We start from the raw sequence: 20,645 nt of genomic DNA, 5'->3' as shown, positions 1-20,645 counted from the left end.
TACTTACATCAAGGGGAAGCTTGCCAACTCTGAGACATCTCGCGGTGTTGGGATCGTCCTTTATCCCTTTGGGTATTGTGTAAAGTGCTTTAAACTTCTCATATTCTTCACGATACTTTAGCTACAAAGAGAGTGAAACAGAGTGAATTCATCTTTAATGATCATTTGATATTTTTAATTATTTGTGTTACAAATGCGTTGGGTTACCATTGTAAACAAACCTGAATATGTTTTAATATTTCACAATTACATTACGGTGCTAAGCAATTTATTGTTGTAAATACACATTTATGCATTTGTGCTAATAAATCACAATGAAGGTACATTGTTAAAAAATAATTAATTACTTTAGCAATCAAGCATGTATGAAGCAGTGCTCCCCCATTTTAAGGCAGAAAAACCCTCTGGATACTTACAGTACTTGGTAGATGTTTCTGTTGCTTCATGAGCGCCAACGAGAAGGAATCTGCTGGCAGCGAGTAACTGTTTGCTTTCACCTTGTCCCAGGCACTCCTGTATATGTTCTGCAGAGAAAAAGTAAACACTTGTTTGTTTGTATTTTGAAATGTTGAAGTTAACATTAATGATGCTGAATCTTTTTTGCAAAAAAAGTTAGTCACTTCTCTGTGATTTTGTTCTCATTACTGTATATTGCCATTGTAACAGTGTAAACAAATATATGATGAGCTTGAGGAATGTTTATGCCACATTATCAACAAGTACACAAAATAAATGTACTTCCAGCTAGCTATTCATACTTCTGCCTTCACCCACCAACCAGGGAGAGAAAAGGGATGGGTCACCTCCTACTTCACCGATAACCACATAGTCCAAGGTCACATTACAGTATCTATGTTACCTCCCACCCATGAACCATCTCAGTCAGTGAAGTACAGTTGCAGTGCCAGAAGCGTTCTCAGGCAGTTGAATTCAGGGGAACCCTTCTTTATATAAGTGCAATAGGACTGTCAAATGTTTCTAAAATCACAATAGGTATCTGGACAGTTGTGGGTAGTTTCCATTACTAATATACTTAATAATCTTTGATCATTAATACTAAAAAGAAGGGGAGGGCGGTAGTGTGTTCAAGTGCCACACAGTCAGTTTCTAGTTTGGCCAATATTATGTGGACCACTTCCTATATGTCTTTGACAAGCCCTGGATGAGTTTCTCCTGTAACCCCAATATAATAACAGCTGAGTCGTCAGAGATTCGTAGCCCACTGTCATTGTAACTTGTGGCAGCTTCTCTTTCCAGAAGTGCTTTAGCATAGGACATGACACCAACGTGCAACTCATCACCCTCATGTCCCATTTAGACCATAATTAACCCCTTGAATGCAGGTACAGTAGTTCCAATTTCCTCAGGGCTCTATTTGGAAGGATTCTAGAATCATGGAGTATGTCTTCTAAGAGCTTAAGGCACACATTTCCATACCAAAGCCCTCTTCCACATTGTCTAGTAGGGCTGCTTCTCCACGGAACATACATTTAACAAATACTTTCTCTATCCCTCGGTCAAGTCTCATGGACACCTGAAGAGTAATTAAAAGGGTGCCGGTTTTTGAGTGCCTGATTTTCTCTCTCTGTGTTCAAAACCTGTCTTAGAGCTGTATGTAATCAGTTATTTCTGTGTTTAACATAAAACTAAAATCAGAGAGAAAAACACAAAAAACACTTACACTGCTGAAGAGGTCTTTTAGGCCTTGAGTTCTGTTGTAATCCACGGTTTCCAGAACTGGAATATACTTGTCCTTGTTTTTGTTGTAATTCTCCTTATACTTCAGCTGTGGGAAAAATTGAAATCCATGATATAACTCCCCACTAAAACATGCATGAATACTACAAACAAAATACTTGCATATAGATATACATTTGTAAGTATGTAAAAACTGTTAACTTACATCACTGGCGTGGAGAGCGCTCTGTACGGCAGTCACATAAACTGGTGTGTCGGTAACAACACTAAAGTTCTTCAAGTTTTCTTTGCCAGTAACTGTGTACTTGATCTACAGTTAGAAAAAAGTAAAAAAAAAAAATACATTATTACAGCGAAACAACACAATGGGCTACTTTCACCCCAAATTGCAGCTGCAAGTAGTTTTCTTAAATGGAGTACATTTACTATTAATATATCTTACACAGAATGCTATAGAAACTAAAGTATCAGTGCCTCAGAATACAAGGAACGTTCAGCCTGTTCCATTGTGGTTGAAGGAGTCTCACTCACCTGACTCTGGAGATCATACGATTGCTTTGCATGTATGATTTCAGGAGTGTCCCAGACATAACATCCAATGCCCTTCAGCCATGTTAGATCTTCTTTGTAGATAACCTGAAGCGAAACATAAAAATCAATGAAATACATGAGAGCTTCACTCAACACTGTTCTCAATGAGACTTTACAATATTCTTGATTCTAGCAATGTACTGTATAGTTCTTGGATCCTGCTGCTATATGCACAATAAACAAAGGAGAGAACTAATTCACAGTGGAATATGGGATAATTAGCAGGCAGCTGTGAAGAGAAGGAGTGGTTTAGCTAAATCAGGTAATTCTATTCCATGTAGATTTATAAACTATTACCTCCCTAGTTCACATTGGAGACGAGAAGTCTGTTTACAATTGAGAAATATATTGGCAAGTGATCGACTGCCACTGGATTGAAAAGTTGGGGCAGAGCAACATCCCTGCTTTTGGTTTTTGACCCCCTGACAGAGCCTGGGACAAATTAGCACCAAGTGGAGTCATCCCCATCGTCAGCTTTGCATACATATTTATTTCAGTGAAAAAGCCTAAAAGTATGTGCAGTGATTTACATCTCTTCTGGGCATACGTTTATTTTTTTTATTTTCAATGTACAAATATTCCCCATGGTAAGCCCAGAAAGCTGTGCCAGACGCAGGTTTCTAGGCATTCTACTCAGAACGTCCTGCGACTTCCCCTGAGGGCTTCTGATTCTCCTGTGTGGAAATCTACATAGGGTTGATTAAAGCACAGAGCAAATAGGGAATGCTGTGCAAACTCACATTATTTTCTTTTTTTTATGCCATGGGGAAAACATTTTTCATCATGGCGAAAGGCCCTCACCTACACCTCCAGCACATCTGGGTGTGATCAATTCCCTTCCCCTCTTAGAATGGCAGTTACTGCAGCCTGGATCTGGAGTAAATTTCCGACTATTTCCAGGATGGGAAAGGGTCTGATTGGAGTTTGTGAATAATATCAAATGTTCATGTTTGTGGGATTACACAAATTTATGAAGCAAACCACCCAACTACCAACCTTTGGAATGGCAGGAAGATCTTGTCTTGATTTTACCTTTTAAGGGTGGACTTCTAACCTATAGTGTGGATATCTAGCCTAGTACACACGCTAAGTTTTAAAAGAAAACTGTAAATCAAAAAATGATGCTTAGAGCAATATCCTTCACACAGCATGGTTTAAGTTGCTTCTTGTGAGCTACTAATATGCCAGCAAAGTGGCCAATTAGGACTGGTGATTGTTCTTATTATAGCCTAAAAAACATACCTGGCCTGTCCTGTGTTACATCTTCACTTTAATTGAAGTACAGTACTGATGTAGCATCAATACACACTCACAGCCTCCGTGGGAGATTCATTGGGTGCACTTTAAAGTTGTAAATGACCCTATGTGGTAACGGGGCAACCAAATGGAAAAGGAGCATATGTGTCTGTAGTGCAAGGTGAAACCTTCAAGCCTCATGCACAGCAACAAACAATTGTAGTAAAACCTAAGGGTGACAGCAAATGGCAGGCAAACAGCACAGTACCAATGAGGCACAGTGTGACACTTGAGGTGGCAATAAATGACAGGTGAGAGGAAGCATGTTCCATAAGTACATGAGGTGGTGTTTAGTTAGTAAACAGAGGTGTCTACAAGACAATGGCATTCTATAAGGGCCTTGTTTGGGTGACATATACCTATGGATTTTTCCTGATTAAAGTTGTTGTTCAGTATTTCAATATTGCAGCAAGTAGCCCCAAATGCTGGGAATCAATAAAAGGTAATTCTCATATTGATGGATCATGCAACTTATATTTTGACCTGGTTGGTCATTAAACATGATGGTGCAAAATTGCCTGGTCTCAAATGCAAATTTGTTCAGCTGCAGGCGCAGTGCATATAATCTGGCCCCATTACCATTCAACATCCAATAAATAAGTATGCTGAAAATGTTCAGGGACTAATAATACAAAAGCAGCATATTTCTGAAGTCACAAACTGGAGTAGACTAGAAGTGCCAATAAGACCACACTTTCACACAGACACTTAGGGCCAGACCTATCACTTACTCATGCTGCACAGCGCAGCAGCTGCAAATGTTGCGCTGCATGAAAAGGAGAGGAGAAGAGCACCATATTTACAGAAATATGGCTCTCTCCTTCCCTTTGCCTAGTGCCGGTGCTGAAATCAGCTGCTGTGTGCCACGAAGACACCTTTGCGCCATAGTGCATGGGTGTCTCCGTGAGAGTAGCATAGGTTTTGTACTGGAAGGATAGCCTTCCAGAATAATATACTATGCACAAACTGACTTTAGCCCTTTTTCCTCTTTGTATGTGTGCTGCAAAGTGCATCACACACACAAATGGGTCGACTCCGATCTCGGTCGGAAGGGCTCCTAATCGGATTTGGCTTTGCCTAAACTGATCCAGAGCCCTTGTATCCAACCGACTCGTTCACAGTTCCGAACAACCAAGTACGATGCCTGGAAACCCTTAGTGCTGACCAAATCGGTTCTGGAAGGCATTCAGAGAGATGGAGCCTTCCAGAGCCAAATCGTGCAGCTCTATGGACTAGGTTTTCCGAGCGAGCAAATATGATGAACCATTCTGAGCGCCTTTCCGATTCGATTTGCCCGGAATTAAAAAGCTGCCAGAATCGGTCTTTGGGGGCCCGTAGAGGCCCCCATTCACCTGGGGCCCTACCAATCTGGCCCATGGGAGTACCCAGGGTTCCATTCTTCCCAACCATGCACAGTGTGATAGGCACCATGGGGTGCCCTCCACAGGGTGCACGATTATCCACAACCACCCCTTTTGTCAATGCGAGCCTGTTTTCGCATTTGGTATACAGGCTTCCATTGAAGCCAATATGAGCCCGACCGAATCATATCTGGATGCATTCAAATTCATCGTACTCGTTCAGTCAGACTCTCCCAATCCGAGTCGTCTGGAAAGCATTGCGGACCCGAGTCGTTCGGTATGCTTTCCGAACGAGATCGGAATCGACCCCAAATTCAGAAAAGGAAGGAGAGATGAAAGCATTTCTCCTTCCTTGCGCCTATTTCAAAAGGGCGCAGTTCTCTGACGCTAAACCCTGTTTACTTTATTTAGAAAATAGGGTTTAGCGTCCCTAACCTTGGGTGCCTACAGGGGAGCACCCATGCATCACCCATTGTACGCCCCCTGGTGCTATTTAATGTAAAGCAACGCTATGCACTCCTTTGCGTTACTTTCACATTATCTCCAGCACCAAGCAAGTTTAGTGCTGGAATGCATATAAAAAAAAGATTTTGCGCTGATTTGCATCACTTATGTGATGCAGACACAGCGTAAAATCTTAGAATAGCTCCCCCTTGGTTTCAATATATTGTTAACTAGATAAGGCTAAGATAGTATAAATATAACAGACGTACATCACTCAGGATCTCGCCGGCTTTTCTGGCATGAACAATGTCATGCTTGTCAGGTAGGCATGTCCATTCATGGAGATAACGACGGTACTCAATGTCGCTCAGAATCTGCTGGCATTTCTTAGCCAATACATTATTCAGCATGTCATTTGGAATTGTGATCTTTGACTTGTTGTCCTCATAGTTCTTCTTGTAGCGCAACTGGAAAAGAAGAGAAACAGCACAAGTCATTTGTTAAGGTACTAGATAGCACACAACAGTATTAAATCATCGATTTGAATTTGAGTGTGATAGCAGAATATTGTAGTCATAATATCACCGGACATAAATATTGCGCCTACAATATTGCTTACACAAATATTGGCCCATTGGAGTTAATAACAGAAAATCTACACCCAAAGCAACAATATATTTTTAAATTATATTTACAATACATTATGCCAGATGATATTTTTATATGGATATCTGGATATACAACCTTGCATTAGAGCTGCAATCACTCAAACCAGAGTGACACACAGCCTTGGATCAATGACGATTTGTTCATCTGGTCCTACTGTTAGCATGAAGTAAAGATGCCTGGGACAGATTGACTCTAAATCACTTTATGGTAGAAATACTATTCAGGCTGTTTCCAGAGAGTCCTCAAATAAGTTATGCATAATAAGTATTGCTTAAAGTAGCAATCCTTGACATGGGCCCCAGAGACCTCTTGTATTTAAGGATATTACTTTGCCATGTACCCAGTGAACTTCTGTAGTCATCTTACATTAACCTTGTTGCAAAGATTCTAACTTGAGAGGTGCAAATACTGTGCCCATTTGTGTAAAGAGCATGAGGCGCCGGATGGGCATCAGGCATGACTTCTTAGACTTGCGTCAAGTGTCTCCAATCCTTGGGTGATGGGGTCGTTGGGGGTGTGTGAGGTTTATGTGCAATATTAAAGTTTGACGTACATCTATGGGATCAGAGGCTGAGTAGTTTGAGGTTTATGAGGTGTACCTAGCGGGGGAGGAGGTAGAATGATTGAAGTGAGGGTGGAGTACTAAGGGAGCAGTGGTAGTATAGTTGGAATTGAGTGGTTGGAGGTCTGGGATATACCCGTTGGGTATTAGTGATATAGTGGTTAGAGGAGTGTAAGTTGTACTTAGCAGATCAGAGGCAGAGTTGTTTGGAGTTGGTTTAAACTTAGGGGATGAGAGCTGGAGTAGTGGAGGTGTGTGAGATACCCATTGGGCATCAGCGATAGAGTGGTCCTAGTTGTTTGAGGGGTACCTGATATAGCAGATGTACGGTGCTTGGAGGTGTATGATACCTGTTGGGGGTACGTGACAGAATGGCTGGAGGTGTGTGAAGTGCACCTAGGGGATCACAGGTAGAATGGTTGAAGGAGAATGAGCTGTACATATCAGATTATAGGTAGCGGAGTTGAAGAGATAAGGCTGATGCACAAGCCTTCTGCACTCACTGGGGGATGAGTGAGGGAGTGGTTGGAAGTGTGTTAGGTGGTCCTCAAATTATCCCTGATGGAGAGGACAAAGATGTGTGCCTCATACCTGAGGATTAGAGATAGAGGTGTGATGCATGAGCTGACGGAAGAATAATAGAGTGGTTCAAAGTGAGTGACGTGAGCATAGGGGATCAGTATTGGGACTGTTGGAGGTTTGTGATGAGACGTAGAGTGGTTTGAGGTTTGGGGGGTTTCCTTATGAATTGGTGAAGGAGTTGCAAAAGGTGGTGAGTGCCTTTTCAGAGTCTGGTTGATGAGTTGCTTGTGTGCAAACTCCATATCACTTATGGATGAGGAGTTTTTTTGCAACTAATTTTCAGTCTTATTGCAGCCATTTTGTGTGCAAACTGCTGGTACAGAAATTGATATGAAAGGGATTGGGAAACTTAGTTGTAACAGAGGAGAAATATGCACAGATGTACACAGCCATATTCTGTCAGCCTCTGTTTCTTATCACAGGTTTACGAGGTGCTGGGCTTTGCACCGAGTCCTAAGGACCACTTACTGTGCATACAAAGAAGGTAAAGCACAGACTGTGGGACATGTAAATGGACAAACCTGGCTGAATATTTTCATGATGGCTTAGGATTGCCCACAGGGGAATAACAAATAAAATAAGCAGTTCACAATATATAATATTTTCTCTGTCAGCACCTTCCTGATAGAGTTCTGCTTTATACAAAAGCAAATAATATAATTGTCCACATCTTGGCACGATATTGTATTGCCATTGAACCTCACCTGACCACTAACAAAAATTGTTTCTCAGTCCTTTCTTTGTTTGGTGCTATCTGGCGGTGGACCCTATGATGACCATACCTTATTAGAGGAGAGGATTTTACCTCACCACCATTACAAACCTACCTATATTTAAAAGTGTTTCTGTATTTATAAGAGTTTTACAAAACCTCCAGGTATGTCTATACTATCATACAAAGAAAAAGAGAAAGAAGTACGCTCTTACCATGCTGCGCGTTTTCTGGAAATCTAAAGATCGGACAACTGATGGGAAGTCACTGATATGTTTTCCCGCGAGGTAGTGGCCCTTCAGCTTCTCATGGAGTGCCTTGTATTTCAGCTGAAAGAGAGAGAGAAGAGCGTCACATTAGGCTGTTCAATGGGCAAAAGAGGCAAATGCAGCCCAAAATAGTATCACACTTACTTCACTGGAGACGCGGTTGGCGTGCTTAGCTCCAACAAGGGGCAAGTAGTCTGGAGGTAAAATGTAGCCCAATGCCTTGCTGCTGTCCCAGGAACTCTTGTAGAGTTTCTAAAAAAACAAACATTACTGTTTTTCATTCCTCATTTTTAAGTTAAATATTTACCTTCAAGAAATGTGCCACATATTTTTAGCGTCTGGCTATAGACGGCTTTTACTGTTCGTTGCCATGTCTAACAGCATTAATATAGAGAGTGCAAGGAACGGCATATTGTAGATGTAGACAGTGTCATTTGAACATTATGTTGTGGGGATTAATGCTTGCTGTCATGTTGCACTTAATTTAACATGCATAGAATACTGGCACCACCATGTGCCTGATTTGTGTATACAGGCACACATTCAAACCTGATGTGTTGTTATTTTGCCAAATGCTTGATAAAAAATGTCCATACAAACTGCACTTTTGATCACAGGCATACGTGGCGTACAACTAATCCTTTGCCATACCAAAACTTGTATGAACTATTAATTTACTTTGCCTGATTTATAATATTGAAAGCAAAAAACATCTAATCATAATCTGTGTGTTCCACATACTGTGCTCTAAAGACTTAACAAAGACTGAGGCCATACATACTCCATCTCTGCACCACCTCACAGCAAATGCTGCAGTGGATTCAAGTACCTTTCTCCTCAGCTGTATTACTTCTAAACTCACTACCTGTAGTCAGATTAGTGCTTTACATGTCCCATGGCACATGTTCTCGAAATAATAGCATCAGCTTGGCAGAAAGGACAAACGTGAAATAATAGTTACATTACTATTCAGGTGTTTTGTCTTGAGAGACAAAAGTCAGTAATCCAATCCTTCCTGTACGATACATTTCTAGGGGAACCTCTGCTGGAAATGAATTGCAGTTTGGTTTATTGATTTGCAATCTCACCTATTTGACTCTGTGGACTGTGACGCGATCAGAAATACAAAGGGATTTCTATAAGAATATCTAGTTGAAACTATTACCCTCGAAAAATATTGTACAGGTAAGTATATATAGGTAAGTATAGCTTTATGATACTTAAGTCTACCTCTATGTACCTTGAAGATATGCATTTCTTCAAGGTGAATAGAGGTGGAATTTAGATTATTAAATCTAAAACACACACACACACACACACCCACACACACACACACACACACATATATATAAATATATCTCTTCAAAATATTTTGACACTTCATTTACCAGTCACGATATTTTGTAGGACAATGTATTTGTAGCCGATATCCTGAGACATAAACACAAAAATTGAGCAAGTTGACTCTGCCTTTCTTATAGTGAAACAAAGCAATGGATTCAAAACGTGACTACAGTGAGGACAGAAACATTGCTACTGTCTGCAGACACTGTGTACCATTATTTATTTTCCCTTAATCATGACGTACAATTCAAAAGCACTCTTCTTCATTAATTGTTGGGTACTTTTCTTCATTAATTGTTGGTTGCCAGATCTTACCTCGCTTGCTAACTTCGACATTTCCTTAGAGTGGGTTAACTGTGGAGTTTCCTTGGAACCGATGTAGTGTCCTTTCTCCGAATTAAATGTTTCTTTGTATCTTAGCTGTAAAGGGGGAAAATAACACAAAGTTAACAGTTGCCTTTCTGAATGGTAAATCAACGTGATCGATGTGGGAGGGTTGTTGGTTGTAAACGGAAGGAAACTGACTTTAACCACACCCTTCCTCCCAACAACCTAATCAATATTCCATTTATGGACACATGACTGTGACTTAAACCTCCCACACATTAAAGTTTTTGGGCACTTGTATAACAAGAAGTGTCAAAAAGATAGCAACAATTTGCTAACCGTTTTAAAGGCCCACGTGCAAGATAGTAAACTGCTCTGCGTTGCACTAGTGCCTGTGCAACACTAGTAAATAAGGGCTGTGTTGCTTACAGAATTCTAATGACAACCCCACATAAGAAGCGATATTGTCAATTACATCTCCCAATTCCAGGAAAGAGACCTGTGTGAAGTACCTACAACTAGGTACAATCACCCTGTCATAGTAGCCTTACCATGTTTAATTGCATTTCTATAGGGGCCGTACCAGTATAGCGTAAACAATCTGCTTTAGGGAAAGAGTTATCTTAAGACTCAATATACAGCATTTTATTTCAACTCTAGTATGGGAGAGAACAGTATTATCCTCAGGTAGGGTTGCCACCTTTCCCCAAAAAAAAGTACTTGCTACTTCACCTTCAAAGAGTCTGAAAAAACCCCAATATAATAGTTAAAAGCAATTTTATATAAACATTTCTTTAAATTTAACATGTTTTTTCTGCCTTAGTTTAATTTCATTATCATCCAGGAATCGTTAAGACAGCTCTATAACACATGTCAAAGTGAATTTGTCTCATGTTTACTGTTTATGTACTGATAAGGGGAAAAAATACCAGCTTTAGGTTATTTCCCTAATTATTGTAGTGGCATGAACATTAAAAAAAAAAAAGTCATGCATGTAAAAAAACAACCAGGTGGCATCCGCATCCTCAGGCAATATGGACATGTGGCTCAAAGGCCTTCCAAGGGCCTTCTGTAGCTAACACCACAAAACTCAGAGACCAGAGCAAGGAGCCGGGAGGTACACTGCAAACAAATAGAACGTAAATCAAATGTAACCTACCCAGGACAGGTCCCTATAATTTTTTCAACAACCATTCAGAATCTGCTCTATTTTAGATGGAGTGACATGCGGACTTCTACGATTCGCTTTAGAGATCTCAATCTTGCAACTCTAGACCACTGAACCACAATATTCAATGGGCATTTTCCCTGGTTCTAGCAGAACGGCCAAAATCAATATCCTAGAGAGAGCATCCATCTTCACGTCTGAGGGTACGCTTACAATAGAGAAGACATTGAAGCTATGTGTCAGTGCATACCTATTTTAAGATGCAATACTTACATCACTCTGGTTGATGTTATTCATGTTTGCTAAGACAATCTCCGGCGTATCAACCACATGAGTGAATTTTGCAAAGTTATCCTGGGCATCTTTCTTGTAGGCTCTCTGAAACAGGAAAGAATATTGTGTTAAAATTCCCCGCTTTCTTCATGGTGGGAGATGCTTCGAAAGCTGTACGTTTAACACGAATGTCCCATACTTCGTTCACCAGTTCCTGGGCCTTCCTGACTTTCTGGTGTTCCACGGAGTCCAGAGGGATCCACCCACAGCCGCGAATCCATTCCATGTCCTGTTTGTAGATGCTCTGAAATGTACCAATAAATGTATGAGAAAGAGGCAAGCAGTGACCTAATGCTGGATGAAGGACAAAGCTGCCGTTTTCTGATATGGATGAGCGCTCTTTACTCAAGAAGTTATCATACAGTGCTGTGCTGATGAAAGCCCAATGCATGGTCACACCTGAGAATGAGCAGTTCAATTTGTGGCATCAGATGCAATCTCTTTGCACACAGTGTACCTATGCTGAAATAGGCCCAGAATAAAATCTACCCTGAAATTAAAATGCCAGGTTGCTTTTCTATCAGTACTTCTAGCAGGATTTTCAAGCCTTTTTAAATCTGAATTCAGTGCTATATAGATCTCTAAATATTTTTAGCCTGTCTATGCCATTCTTATGTTTTCAGATTATAATACATAAAGGGAAAAAACTTAAGAGCATAAAATCACAAAGCAACATTTTATAAATGGAACTCAACTGCAAAGACAATAAAATGGTGATAAAAGAGGGGCAAAGCCCCTATCGCCACTACAATATCTGACAAAGTGACGTTGTGGTGGCAACAAGGGCTTGTAAATATGGCCAGAGTGTTTTTCACTACAACTCGTTTCGCTTCTATCCTATCACAACACTGCAAATTCTTTAGGCAAGCTGTAATGCTGTCTCCTTTTCACCTATTTATTGACCACCTATGTCTTCTGCCTCTTTCAAAACTACTTAAAGTTTTGTCAGTTTGTTGCAATCAAGTTAACAAATCGATTATGGAGGACGATAGGAGTTTGTGTGTATTATATATCAGTGCACATCTCTGTTTGTTGCAGGACAAATTCATGCATATTGACGTTTACTTCTATTGGGCCATTTTCTATTGTTTCGAAATAAGTAACATTCTTGCAGTCACGGTGCTAACTTTTTAAAACAGTATTGTAAGTGCAAGAAAGATGCAACTTGTTTAAGAAAGTATTTTATTTAATTTACAAATCATGTCCTTTGTTCTTTGAGGCCCTCATTTACAGTACCCTGCTATTTGGGAGGTATTACTGCACCAGGTAAATACTGTACCAGCAGCTTGTGATACATTATTGGGAGTGGAGAGCCAGATGTATGACAGTTTTTTGCAAGTCACAAATGGAAAATCAGCCCGTTTGCCACAGCAAATAAGGATGGTGGTATGTGCAAACGCTATTTTGTGAATCAGGCACTCGCAAAATAGTGTTTGCGAGTCGCTATTTGGAAGGGGCATGCCAAGGACGTCTCTTCCTAATAACGAGTCAGAATGGTATGTACCATTGAAAACACTCGCAATTTACCACTTACTTCAAGTAGATGGTTAGCCACTCGTAGAAGGGAAGGGATCCTCATGGAACCCCTTCCCTTTCTGAATGGATGCATTTTTTTTTTATTCCCACGGACCACTGCCTACTCTTAACAAAAATGAAACAGAAACTTTTTTTTAAAAATGCAGCTTGTTTTCCTTTGAGAAAAACGGGCTGCATACAAAAAAACTGCTTTATTGAAAAAGCAATCACAGACCTGGTGGTCTGCTGACCCCAGCAGGCCACCATCCCGGCGAGTGCTGGCCATTCCCAATGGGTTTCAAATTGCGACCTGCTTCATGAATATTGATGAGGTAGGTCATTTGCGACCCCTTTAGGAATTGCGAACAGTGTGTGAGACACTGTTGTACATTCCGTTTTGAGAGTCGCAAATTGCGAGTTGCAAAAGATCGTAATTTGCGATTTGAAAAATGTAAAGGTAGTACATCTAGCCTGGAATCCCTTCCCTGCTGAAGTTCTGTACCTCAACATGGAGAATAACAGTACCATAACATGGTTACGCCAGTTCTGAGATGGAAACTTTGAATATTGTGATACTTTCCAGTCCAAATTCCTGGTAAAATTTGTACAGGAAAAAAATGTAAGATTTGTACACAAGTTGTAATTCTGAGTCAAGCACACACCGAATTAGGATCACTGTGGAGCTCAAAATGAGGCCACAAACATTTAACTCTGTTACTTACGTCGCTTTGCAACTCGTAGGCTTTTTTGGCTTGGATGCAGTCATTCTGGTCAGGGTGGCAAGTCCATTGGTGCAGGTAATGGCGATAATCGATGCCACTGGCCAACGTCTGGCCCTGCTTGGCTGTCACCAGGGACACCATGTCTTCAGGTATAGTTATCTTGCTCTTACTTTTCTGGTATACTTTTTGGTATTCTCTGTCGTTCTGGATAAGGCCTGCATGCTTAAACCATACCAGCTTGGGGTCATCCTTCATGCTTTTGACTCCAACGTAGTGACCTCTTTGCTTAATATATTCTGATTTGTATTTGAGCTGAGGGTGGAAAAGAGATTGCATGTTAATTAGAGTGTATAATTTACCAGTGAAAAGGACACAGTGCACACTGTAGACAAGTAAAGAATGATCAGTGCACATGACTTGCCTTGAAGCAAAAGCAGGAACTGAAATCAAAAAGATCTGGGCTAGAAACATGGAAGTAACTTTTGTGTGAGCTGAAAAGTTGGAGCCCATCACCACAGAGCTGATGGACTAGGCCCTATGTCCTTTTATGCCTTGATAAGTTTACTTCATACGCACCATTTAGACTAATGCTGAATCCGTGGGGTGCCGGACTTAGCAAAATCAGCTCCAAAATCAATTGAAATTCGCACTATATGTCTCTCTAAAACAACATATGGGCATTCAATACAACCTAAATAAAGAAACGCAAATAGAGTTGAGGTTTTTGAAGGAGGGAGAGATGCTGGTAGTATACTTGGGCCTAGAGATGCTTATCTAACATTAATATGTAATGGTCTTTTACAGAAGGCTTGCAAAAAACCAAATGATCAACCACAAACTATGCTTCCTGATTCTCCTGAAAGGAGGCAGTCCCTTCCTGAGTGTGGGTAACAGTGGAAGCATGTAGCGACTAAACAAGGTTTATGGTACTTGGCCTGTATACTTTAATCAAGGTGGAGATCAAGAGGTTGTAGAGTTGCAGTAAAAAGGCGTAACCAAGAATGTAAATTCTATATCTTACAGTATTGACTAAGAATTGGAGTGGATGATAATTTTTTAATCTGAAAATCATTTTTCAAATAGAGGAAAAGGCTTAAATTATTTTTAAAAAATCATGCTATTAAATAAGCAATGGGAGGTGTTGAGTGAGGAAATGGGTTTTGATTTCTATTTAGACTTAAATCAGTCTGGGGCAAACATTCACATATTTTGAGAGAATGGGGACACAAATGCAGGTTTATCTCAATGTCTTCCTTTTTTGTATATTCAGAATTCAAGCATGGAAGAGATAAATTGATGAGAACGAGAATTTACTGAAAGCGTTCCAGAGCACCTGTAAATGTTCCTATGTCAGATAAAATCGCTATGAAGATTAAATCAATGCTCTTACCTACAGTGGGAATTATGGAATATTATTGCTATAATTTAAATTTCAAGGGCTGTAGTTAAAGAGGTTCATATCATGCAAAAACTGCTGACTAATCCTTGACTAGGCAGTTTACATGGAACCACTGCTCAAAGACTCTAAGGGATATCACCACCAGAACGTCACTTTTAGCGACGTTCTGGAGATGATACCCCCTTCTGGTGTTATATCCCCTGGCTTAACACCACCTTGTAAATGAGCCTCCTTTTCACGCTTCACTTAGTGTGAAAGGGGCGGGCAATGGCTGTTGCAGTGGGTGCTCCACCGCAATACCCATTGCTTGTTGACTCTGCCAAATATTTACAAGGCTGGGACACCACCAAAACGAAGGCCAGGGAATACTTGGTCTTAGACAGGTGATACGAGGAGAAATTATTAACTTGTCCTCGTTTTTTGCTCTTTCCATGTGTGCTGCATTCAGTCAGATTGTGCCCCAGGTAATTGTCAAGAAAGAAGTCACAATGATAATCTTCAAGCTATTTTCTGTCATAAGCAACTCGAGGCACGCTTACCATTTGTCGTGAAAAAATACTAAAGAAAATATATGGCATTTGAAAGACCTAGTTCCTTTTTATAATTTAAATGTTATATGTATATGCCTGTTTTGATCGTGTCCCCCACAAACTACACACCGAAAAATTCCCTTTGGTGAATTAATGTCTCACTTTTAGGTTGAATAAGGGTGTGCCAAAATTCACTTTCAGAATCATTCAATTGAACAGCCAGTCAGTCAAAAATTAACTTTATTTGGTTTATCAAAACCATAAAGTATACATATACAAATTACAAACTAGTAAAAAAGGATTAAAATTCATTTTCTTAAAATATTTTTAGTTCTAAAAAAATACACATTGTTTTCCTGTACCCAGTCTTAAACTAGTTCACCTTTGAAAGAAGAGTCTCTACTTCAATTGAACAGGATTTCCATACTATCCCTATATAAGTCACAGTGTTACAAAATGTGGAGACCGCCCTTACCTCACTCTGGGCTACGTTTGAACGCTTGGCATGAGTCAGCTGTACAGCATCCACAGGCAATTTGTAGCTGATGGCTTTCGTTTTGTCCCAGTTTTCTGTGTAGAGTTTCTAAATATTCAGAAAAGAAAAAAAATAGGTCAGAATACAAAAGATAGATTGCTTAATGGAGGTAAGGTAAGTAAGTGAGTTTATTTCTCAGGATTGATTAATACCTTTGCAATAGTGTACATAAAACAGAATAAATAAAAACAAGAGTAATCTCATGTTCACAATCGGTTGGGACTGAAAAGTTTTGTGCAAATTGTGTTAAAAGGAGCTAGATGCTTGAAAGAGGTCTAGGAGATATGCACAGCATCTCTTTGTTTTTTAAAAAGTTCACAAGAGTTTGAAAGTTCTCACACTGTACATCTCACATGGATAAGATGAAAAAAGACTTACATGGTTAATGTTCTTGGCTGCTTGACGAGCTGTGTTGAGCAGTGGTGAATCTGTCGTTACTGTATACTTCGTTTTTGCCACATTCCAAGCCTCGTGATATTTAATCTAGAAGACAAACAGCGTCCATCATGAATCATTTTAAACAGTTGTAACAAAATGTAAAGGGCTGCTATAAATGCTGCCAACATTTGTCAAAAAACAGGAATTTCTGGAATCTACAGACAGAGAATTGGGGGTGTTCGTGTGATTTCTGATGGTCAGGAGGGAGGCTGGGGACACTAGTATAAACCTGTGTTTGTTGTGGGGACTTGAAGCAGGTGACACAGAAAATGTACAGAAAATGTACACACACCAAAATCTGAATGTTTCGGTAATAACTGGACCTTGTTCCTCCGTTAAAATCCGGCTGGCTTGACCTGCTATTGGGGATATGGACTGTACTGCAATTGTAAATGCAAGGTGCAATAAAATCTGCGCACACTGGAATTTCAACAACTGCAGAGGTTTGTGCAGGGGTAGGAATTCACTGACTAGGTTATAATAGTTCTCTAACACTCACTAAGTATAATTACCTCAATTCGGTAAAAAAAAAAAGAACATTTATCTCATGCAACAGCAGCACGGCTCAATATTGCAGAATCAGCCACACAAAATGAATGGTTGCGCCAGTGTTGTTAAATGGGAAGTAGAAAAAATTGAATTCAAAGTTACTTAATGGCAAATGAAGGCATCTGTCCTTGGCCTTTCAACCTTGGCTGACCTGATGTGTGCTTGCATTTAGATCTCTAGCCACACAGTACTGGCACATCCTTAAAGGCAGCTTGTAGTCTGTGACCCACCTGGGCTTACACTGTCCCGCAATATGCTTAGGGTTAGTTCCGTAAAAGTGTATGATTGTTGATGAATTTATAGCAGAAAAAAATGTAACACTGGACCCCAACTCACATCACTCAGCAGTCCACCACTTTCTTTTGCAGTGACGAAGTCAACTCTGTCTGTCACTGGAGTAAACTTCATTGTATCAGGCTTGGTGCGGTACTTCCTCTGCGGGGGGGAAAAAGAGTAAACAAACATCAGATGAATTAAGAGCACTGAGAGAACGGATTGTGGAGCACATTAGAGCAATAAAAATGAAGGCCGAGCGGTATCCACTAGCATCACATTTAGCTGAATGTTTAGAAAAGTCACAGAGGACGATTACATTTCACGGGGTAACCTAACCCTCCATCTTAGGTAATCCCCATCGATGACTCAATTCAGCAAGGACCTCAAAACCTGGCTCTTCGACTGAACCTCCACACCCAGACGGATAAACAGCCCCTCCCTCCCCCTCAGCGCCTTGAGACCCTCATGGGTGAGTAGCCAAGCTATATGTATATATAAAATCCTGATTGATTGATTCATTGATGGGGTGCAAAGTATCCAGTTAGACCCACAACATGGTAATAGAAAACTGGCCCTTGGAAGAGCAGAGGCCTTATGGATCACAAAGCTCCAGTACTTTTTGGGTGACTGCAGATTGAAGAACAGTTAAAAACTCCTATTGTACTGTTTATTGGCTACAAATGCACTATTCAGCTTCTTATTATCAATACAAGGAGAATTAAATGATATACACAAGATGTAGATATGTTATCACATATGAAGCCTCCTTTCATACTCACCAGTGGTCGATAATTGTTTCCTTTTCTTTTGAAGGATGGGTCTAAGACTGCGTGATGGAATATCAGTGCAATTAAGGATAGGTTTATCAGTATGTGGTCTTGCATATAAAGCCCTCTATACGGCATTTAGGGATAATATGATATTACTTATTTTTTGATGGGTACATTGATCAGGTTTGCGTTTATGCTATGAGATGAGGACGATTGTTAACTATATTCTTGGTACAATGTCAGTCAGACTCAGAAATTTGAAAAATTGTCTTTTGATTTGGTCTTATCTGCAATCTTTGTTTATTAGCTCCAAGATAGTGCTAAGCCAGAATGCCATTACACTAACAACATTCAAAATGAGGGTTTTGTGGTTAGTCCTTTTTCTTCAGTTCATATAGCGGGTTTTATAATGGGACTATTTAGAGCTGCTGTCTTTTTGCTGAAGTTGGGGTTTGTATCATGATTCTTTATCCGTCCATTCTACTCCAAAGATGGGGCGGATTCAGAACACTGTCATACATACTAGATTTTCAAGATTATTTTGTAATTAATTCTTTTTTTAGTTTGTATAGTGAAGTTGGAGATTATATTACAAGATAATAAATAAGGGGTAAATCTGTTTCATGTAACTTATTGGTGCTTTTTCATATAATGTAAATCTCTAATGAGTGCATTAAATTTGGATCCTCTTTAGTTATACACACTTTCTCACGATGGCGCTTAGTCGGAATGCAATTATACACGTAATGAGTGTATTACGGGTAGCCCTTTCTTTATTTCATGCCGTTTGAGCGAGTTTAAAAATGGCGCCTATCCTGAACACTGATTATGTACAATCGGGATTTGTAGGAGAGCACACGGACATATTAATAAGTGTTGAGGAAGATATGGTATACTTAGCTTTTTAAAACTTAACTTGGTGGCTAATTATTTTGATACTTATTGTTTTTAATTATCTTAAATATCTTTTCAGCGGTACTCCGTTTTCTGGCATACTCGTATTGAACGCTATAAATCTCTTGAAACTCTGGATAGTTTAATGTGATTTAAGATGCATGGTGTAGGTCTGTGGGGCATTATTAACCTGTGGTTGTCAGATCCCATGGATAGTCTATACACTGGTTGCTTTATTGTTCTAAATTAGGAGCCTCATTATCATATTGGGACATATTGGTGCGATTATACACTGGGTGCCTCATTTATAGGGCCCTATGCGCTGCCGCAACCTCACTTTTTGTGACGTTCCATGGCGCAGGAGCCTGCCCCATATTTACAAGGCAGCTCTAAGCCACTCTTTTCGGCTTAATACAGTCTCGTAAATATAGTTCCCTTTAATGCAGTTTTCTGCATTAAAGGTGTGTGCAATGGGTGTTGCTGGGGATGATCCCAGCAACATCCGTGCCTTTTTGACACTGCCCCAGATTTACGAGAAATCGTAACGCTGAGGCAGCGACAAAAATATACACCCCTCCAGGGGAGGTGTAATTGCGGCACAACAAGGAGAAATATCTTTATTTCTCCTTGTTTTCCCCGTTTTCTATGTGTGATGTATCCTTTAGCACAAATAGAAAGAGGAAAAAGCTTCTTGCGAGGGTTTTTGTGCAGGAAAGATTCCCTTCCTGCACAAAAATAATCACCCCTGCAACACATGCACCTTTGCACCAAGGTGGAAAGGTGCCTGCGTTGACGCACAGCAGTACATTGTGTTCTGGCACAGGAGAAAAGGACAGGAAGGCGTCGTATCTGGTAGATACGCCGTATTCCTTCTCTTTTCTTGTGCCATAGGTTAGCGAAGCAGGAAGGCGTACAGTGCTGCCCTACGGCCCTAAGGCAAAACCACACAAATGATGCCCTGAGTTGCTATTAAGCACATTGAGGTAGGAACGTTGACTTTTTCTGGTATTGACAGTGTCAAATAATATATAACACCTTATGTGCTCTTCATACTTTGATAGAGCCACATTACTTTCAGGTACTTTTGGTAGCTGTTTCACTATTGCTGTCTAGCTCCTCAGGCATATTGTGGTATCTATTGGACATAAAATAGACATCCATTGATGGTATTGAAGATGAGTTACACTGTATTACACGTATCAGTACACTGGACATTTTCTGTTGATATTCACGTTAGGAATTATGGGTGTTTGGAAGAAACATTTCTATGATTTTTTTTAGATATTTATAAACCTTTTGGGTGAAGGTTGTGGACAGTTTTGAATGAGGACATTTGATTATTGTAGTGTATTACATTTGCCTATGTATTTGTATAAAGTTATGGCACAGGGAGCCTGACAAAACACATGTGGCTAGAGGAAATGACTGGAAATAAAAGGAAAAGATTTTGGATACTATGTGCAATGGCTGATGTGTGATCCTTCACTAGCCAACCAGGAATCTACAGTTCAATTAAGAAGTAGTTCCAGTAGTGCTGTCTGCCACAGTTTTTTATGAGTGGGTCATGTAATAGTTTTGTTACTAGAACCTTAGGGTCTGAAACATATTGGGGGACCAGGGGCGGATTGGGAAGGCGGCAGTCGGGTATTGGCCGAAGGGCT

General features: G+C 40.2%; 1 protein-coding gene across 1 annotated transcript in view; it reads right to left on the bottom strand.

Moving 5' to 3' along the window:
• NEB (nebulin) overlaps positions 1-20,645 on the bottom strand; it is a 385,643-nt gene that overhangs the window by 131,097 nt on the left and 233,901 nt on the right. Inside the window, exons 77-91 of the mRNA XM_078681747.1 lie at positions 17,381-17,479; positions 16,436-16,540; positions 15,998-16,105; positions 13,594-13,905; positions 11,496-11,600; positions 11,297-11,401; positions 9,844-9,948; positions 8,329-8,436; positions 8,131-8,244; positions 5,660-5,857; positions 2,230-2,334; positions 1,904-2,008; positions 1,682-1,786; positions 417-524; positions 8-121 (exon numbers count right to left, since the gene is read on the bottom strand). Coding sequence (XP_078537873.1) covers positions 8-121; positions 417-524; positions 1,682-1,786; positions 1,904-2,008; positions 2,230-2,334; positions 5,660-5,857; positions 8,131-8,244; positions 8,329-8,436; positions 9,844-9,948; positions 11,297-11,401; positions 11,496-11,600; positions 13,594-13,905; positions 15,998-16,105; positions 16,436-16,540; positions 17,381-17,479 — 1,896 coding nt within the window. The remainder of the gene's footprint in view (positions 1-7; positions 122-416; positions 525-1,681; positions 1,787-1,903; positions 2,009-2,229; positions 2,335-5,659; positions 5,858-8,130; positions 8,245-8,328; positions 8,437-9,843; positions 9,949-11,296; positions 11,402-11,495; positions 11,601-13,593; positions 13,906-15,997; positions 16,106-16,435; positions 16,541-17,380; positions 17,480-20,645) is intronic.

Source organism: Lissotriton helveticus, chromosome 3_1 (genome assembly GCF_964261635.1).
Source record: "Lissotriton helveticus chromosome 3_1, aLisHel1.1, whole genome shotgun sequence".
In the NCBI taxonomy this organism is placed as follows: Eukaryota; Metazoa; Chordata; class Amphibia; order Caudata; family Salamandridae; genus Lissotriton; species Lissotriton helveticus.
Note: the sequence above shows the minus strand (reverse complement) of the source record. Positions and strands in the feature narration are given on the sequence as shown.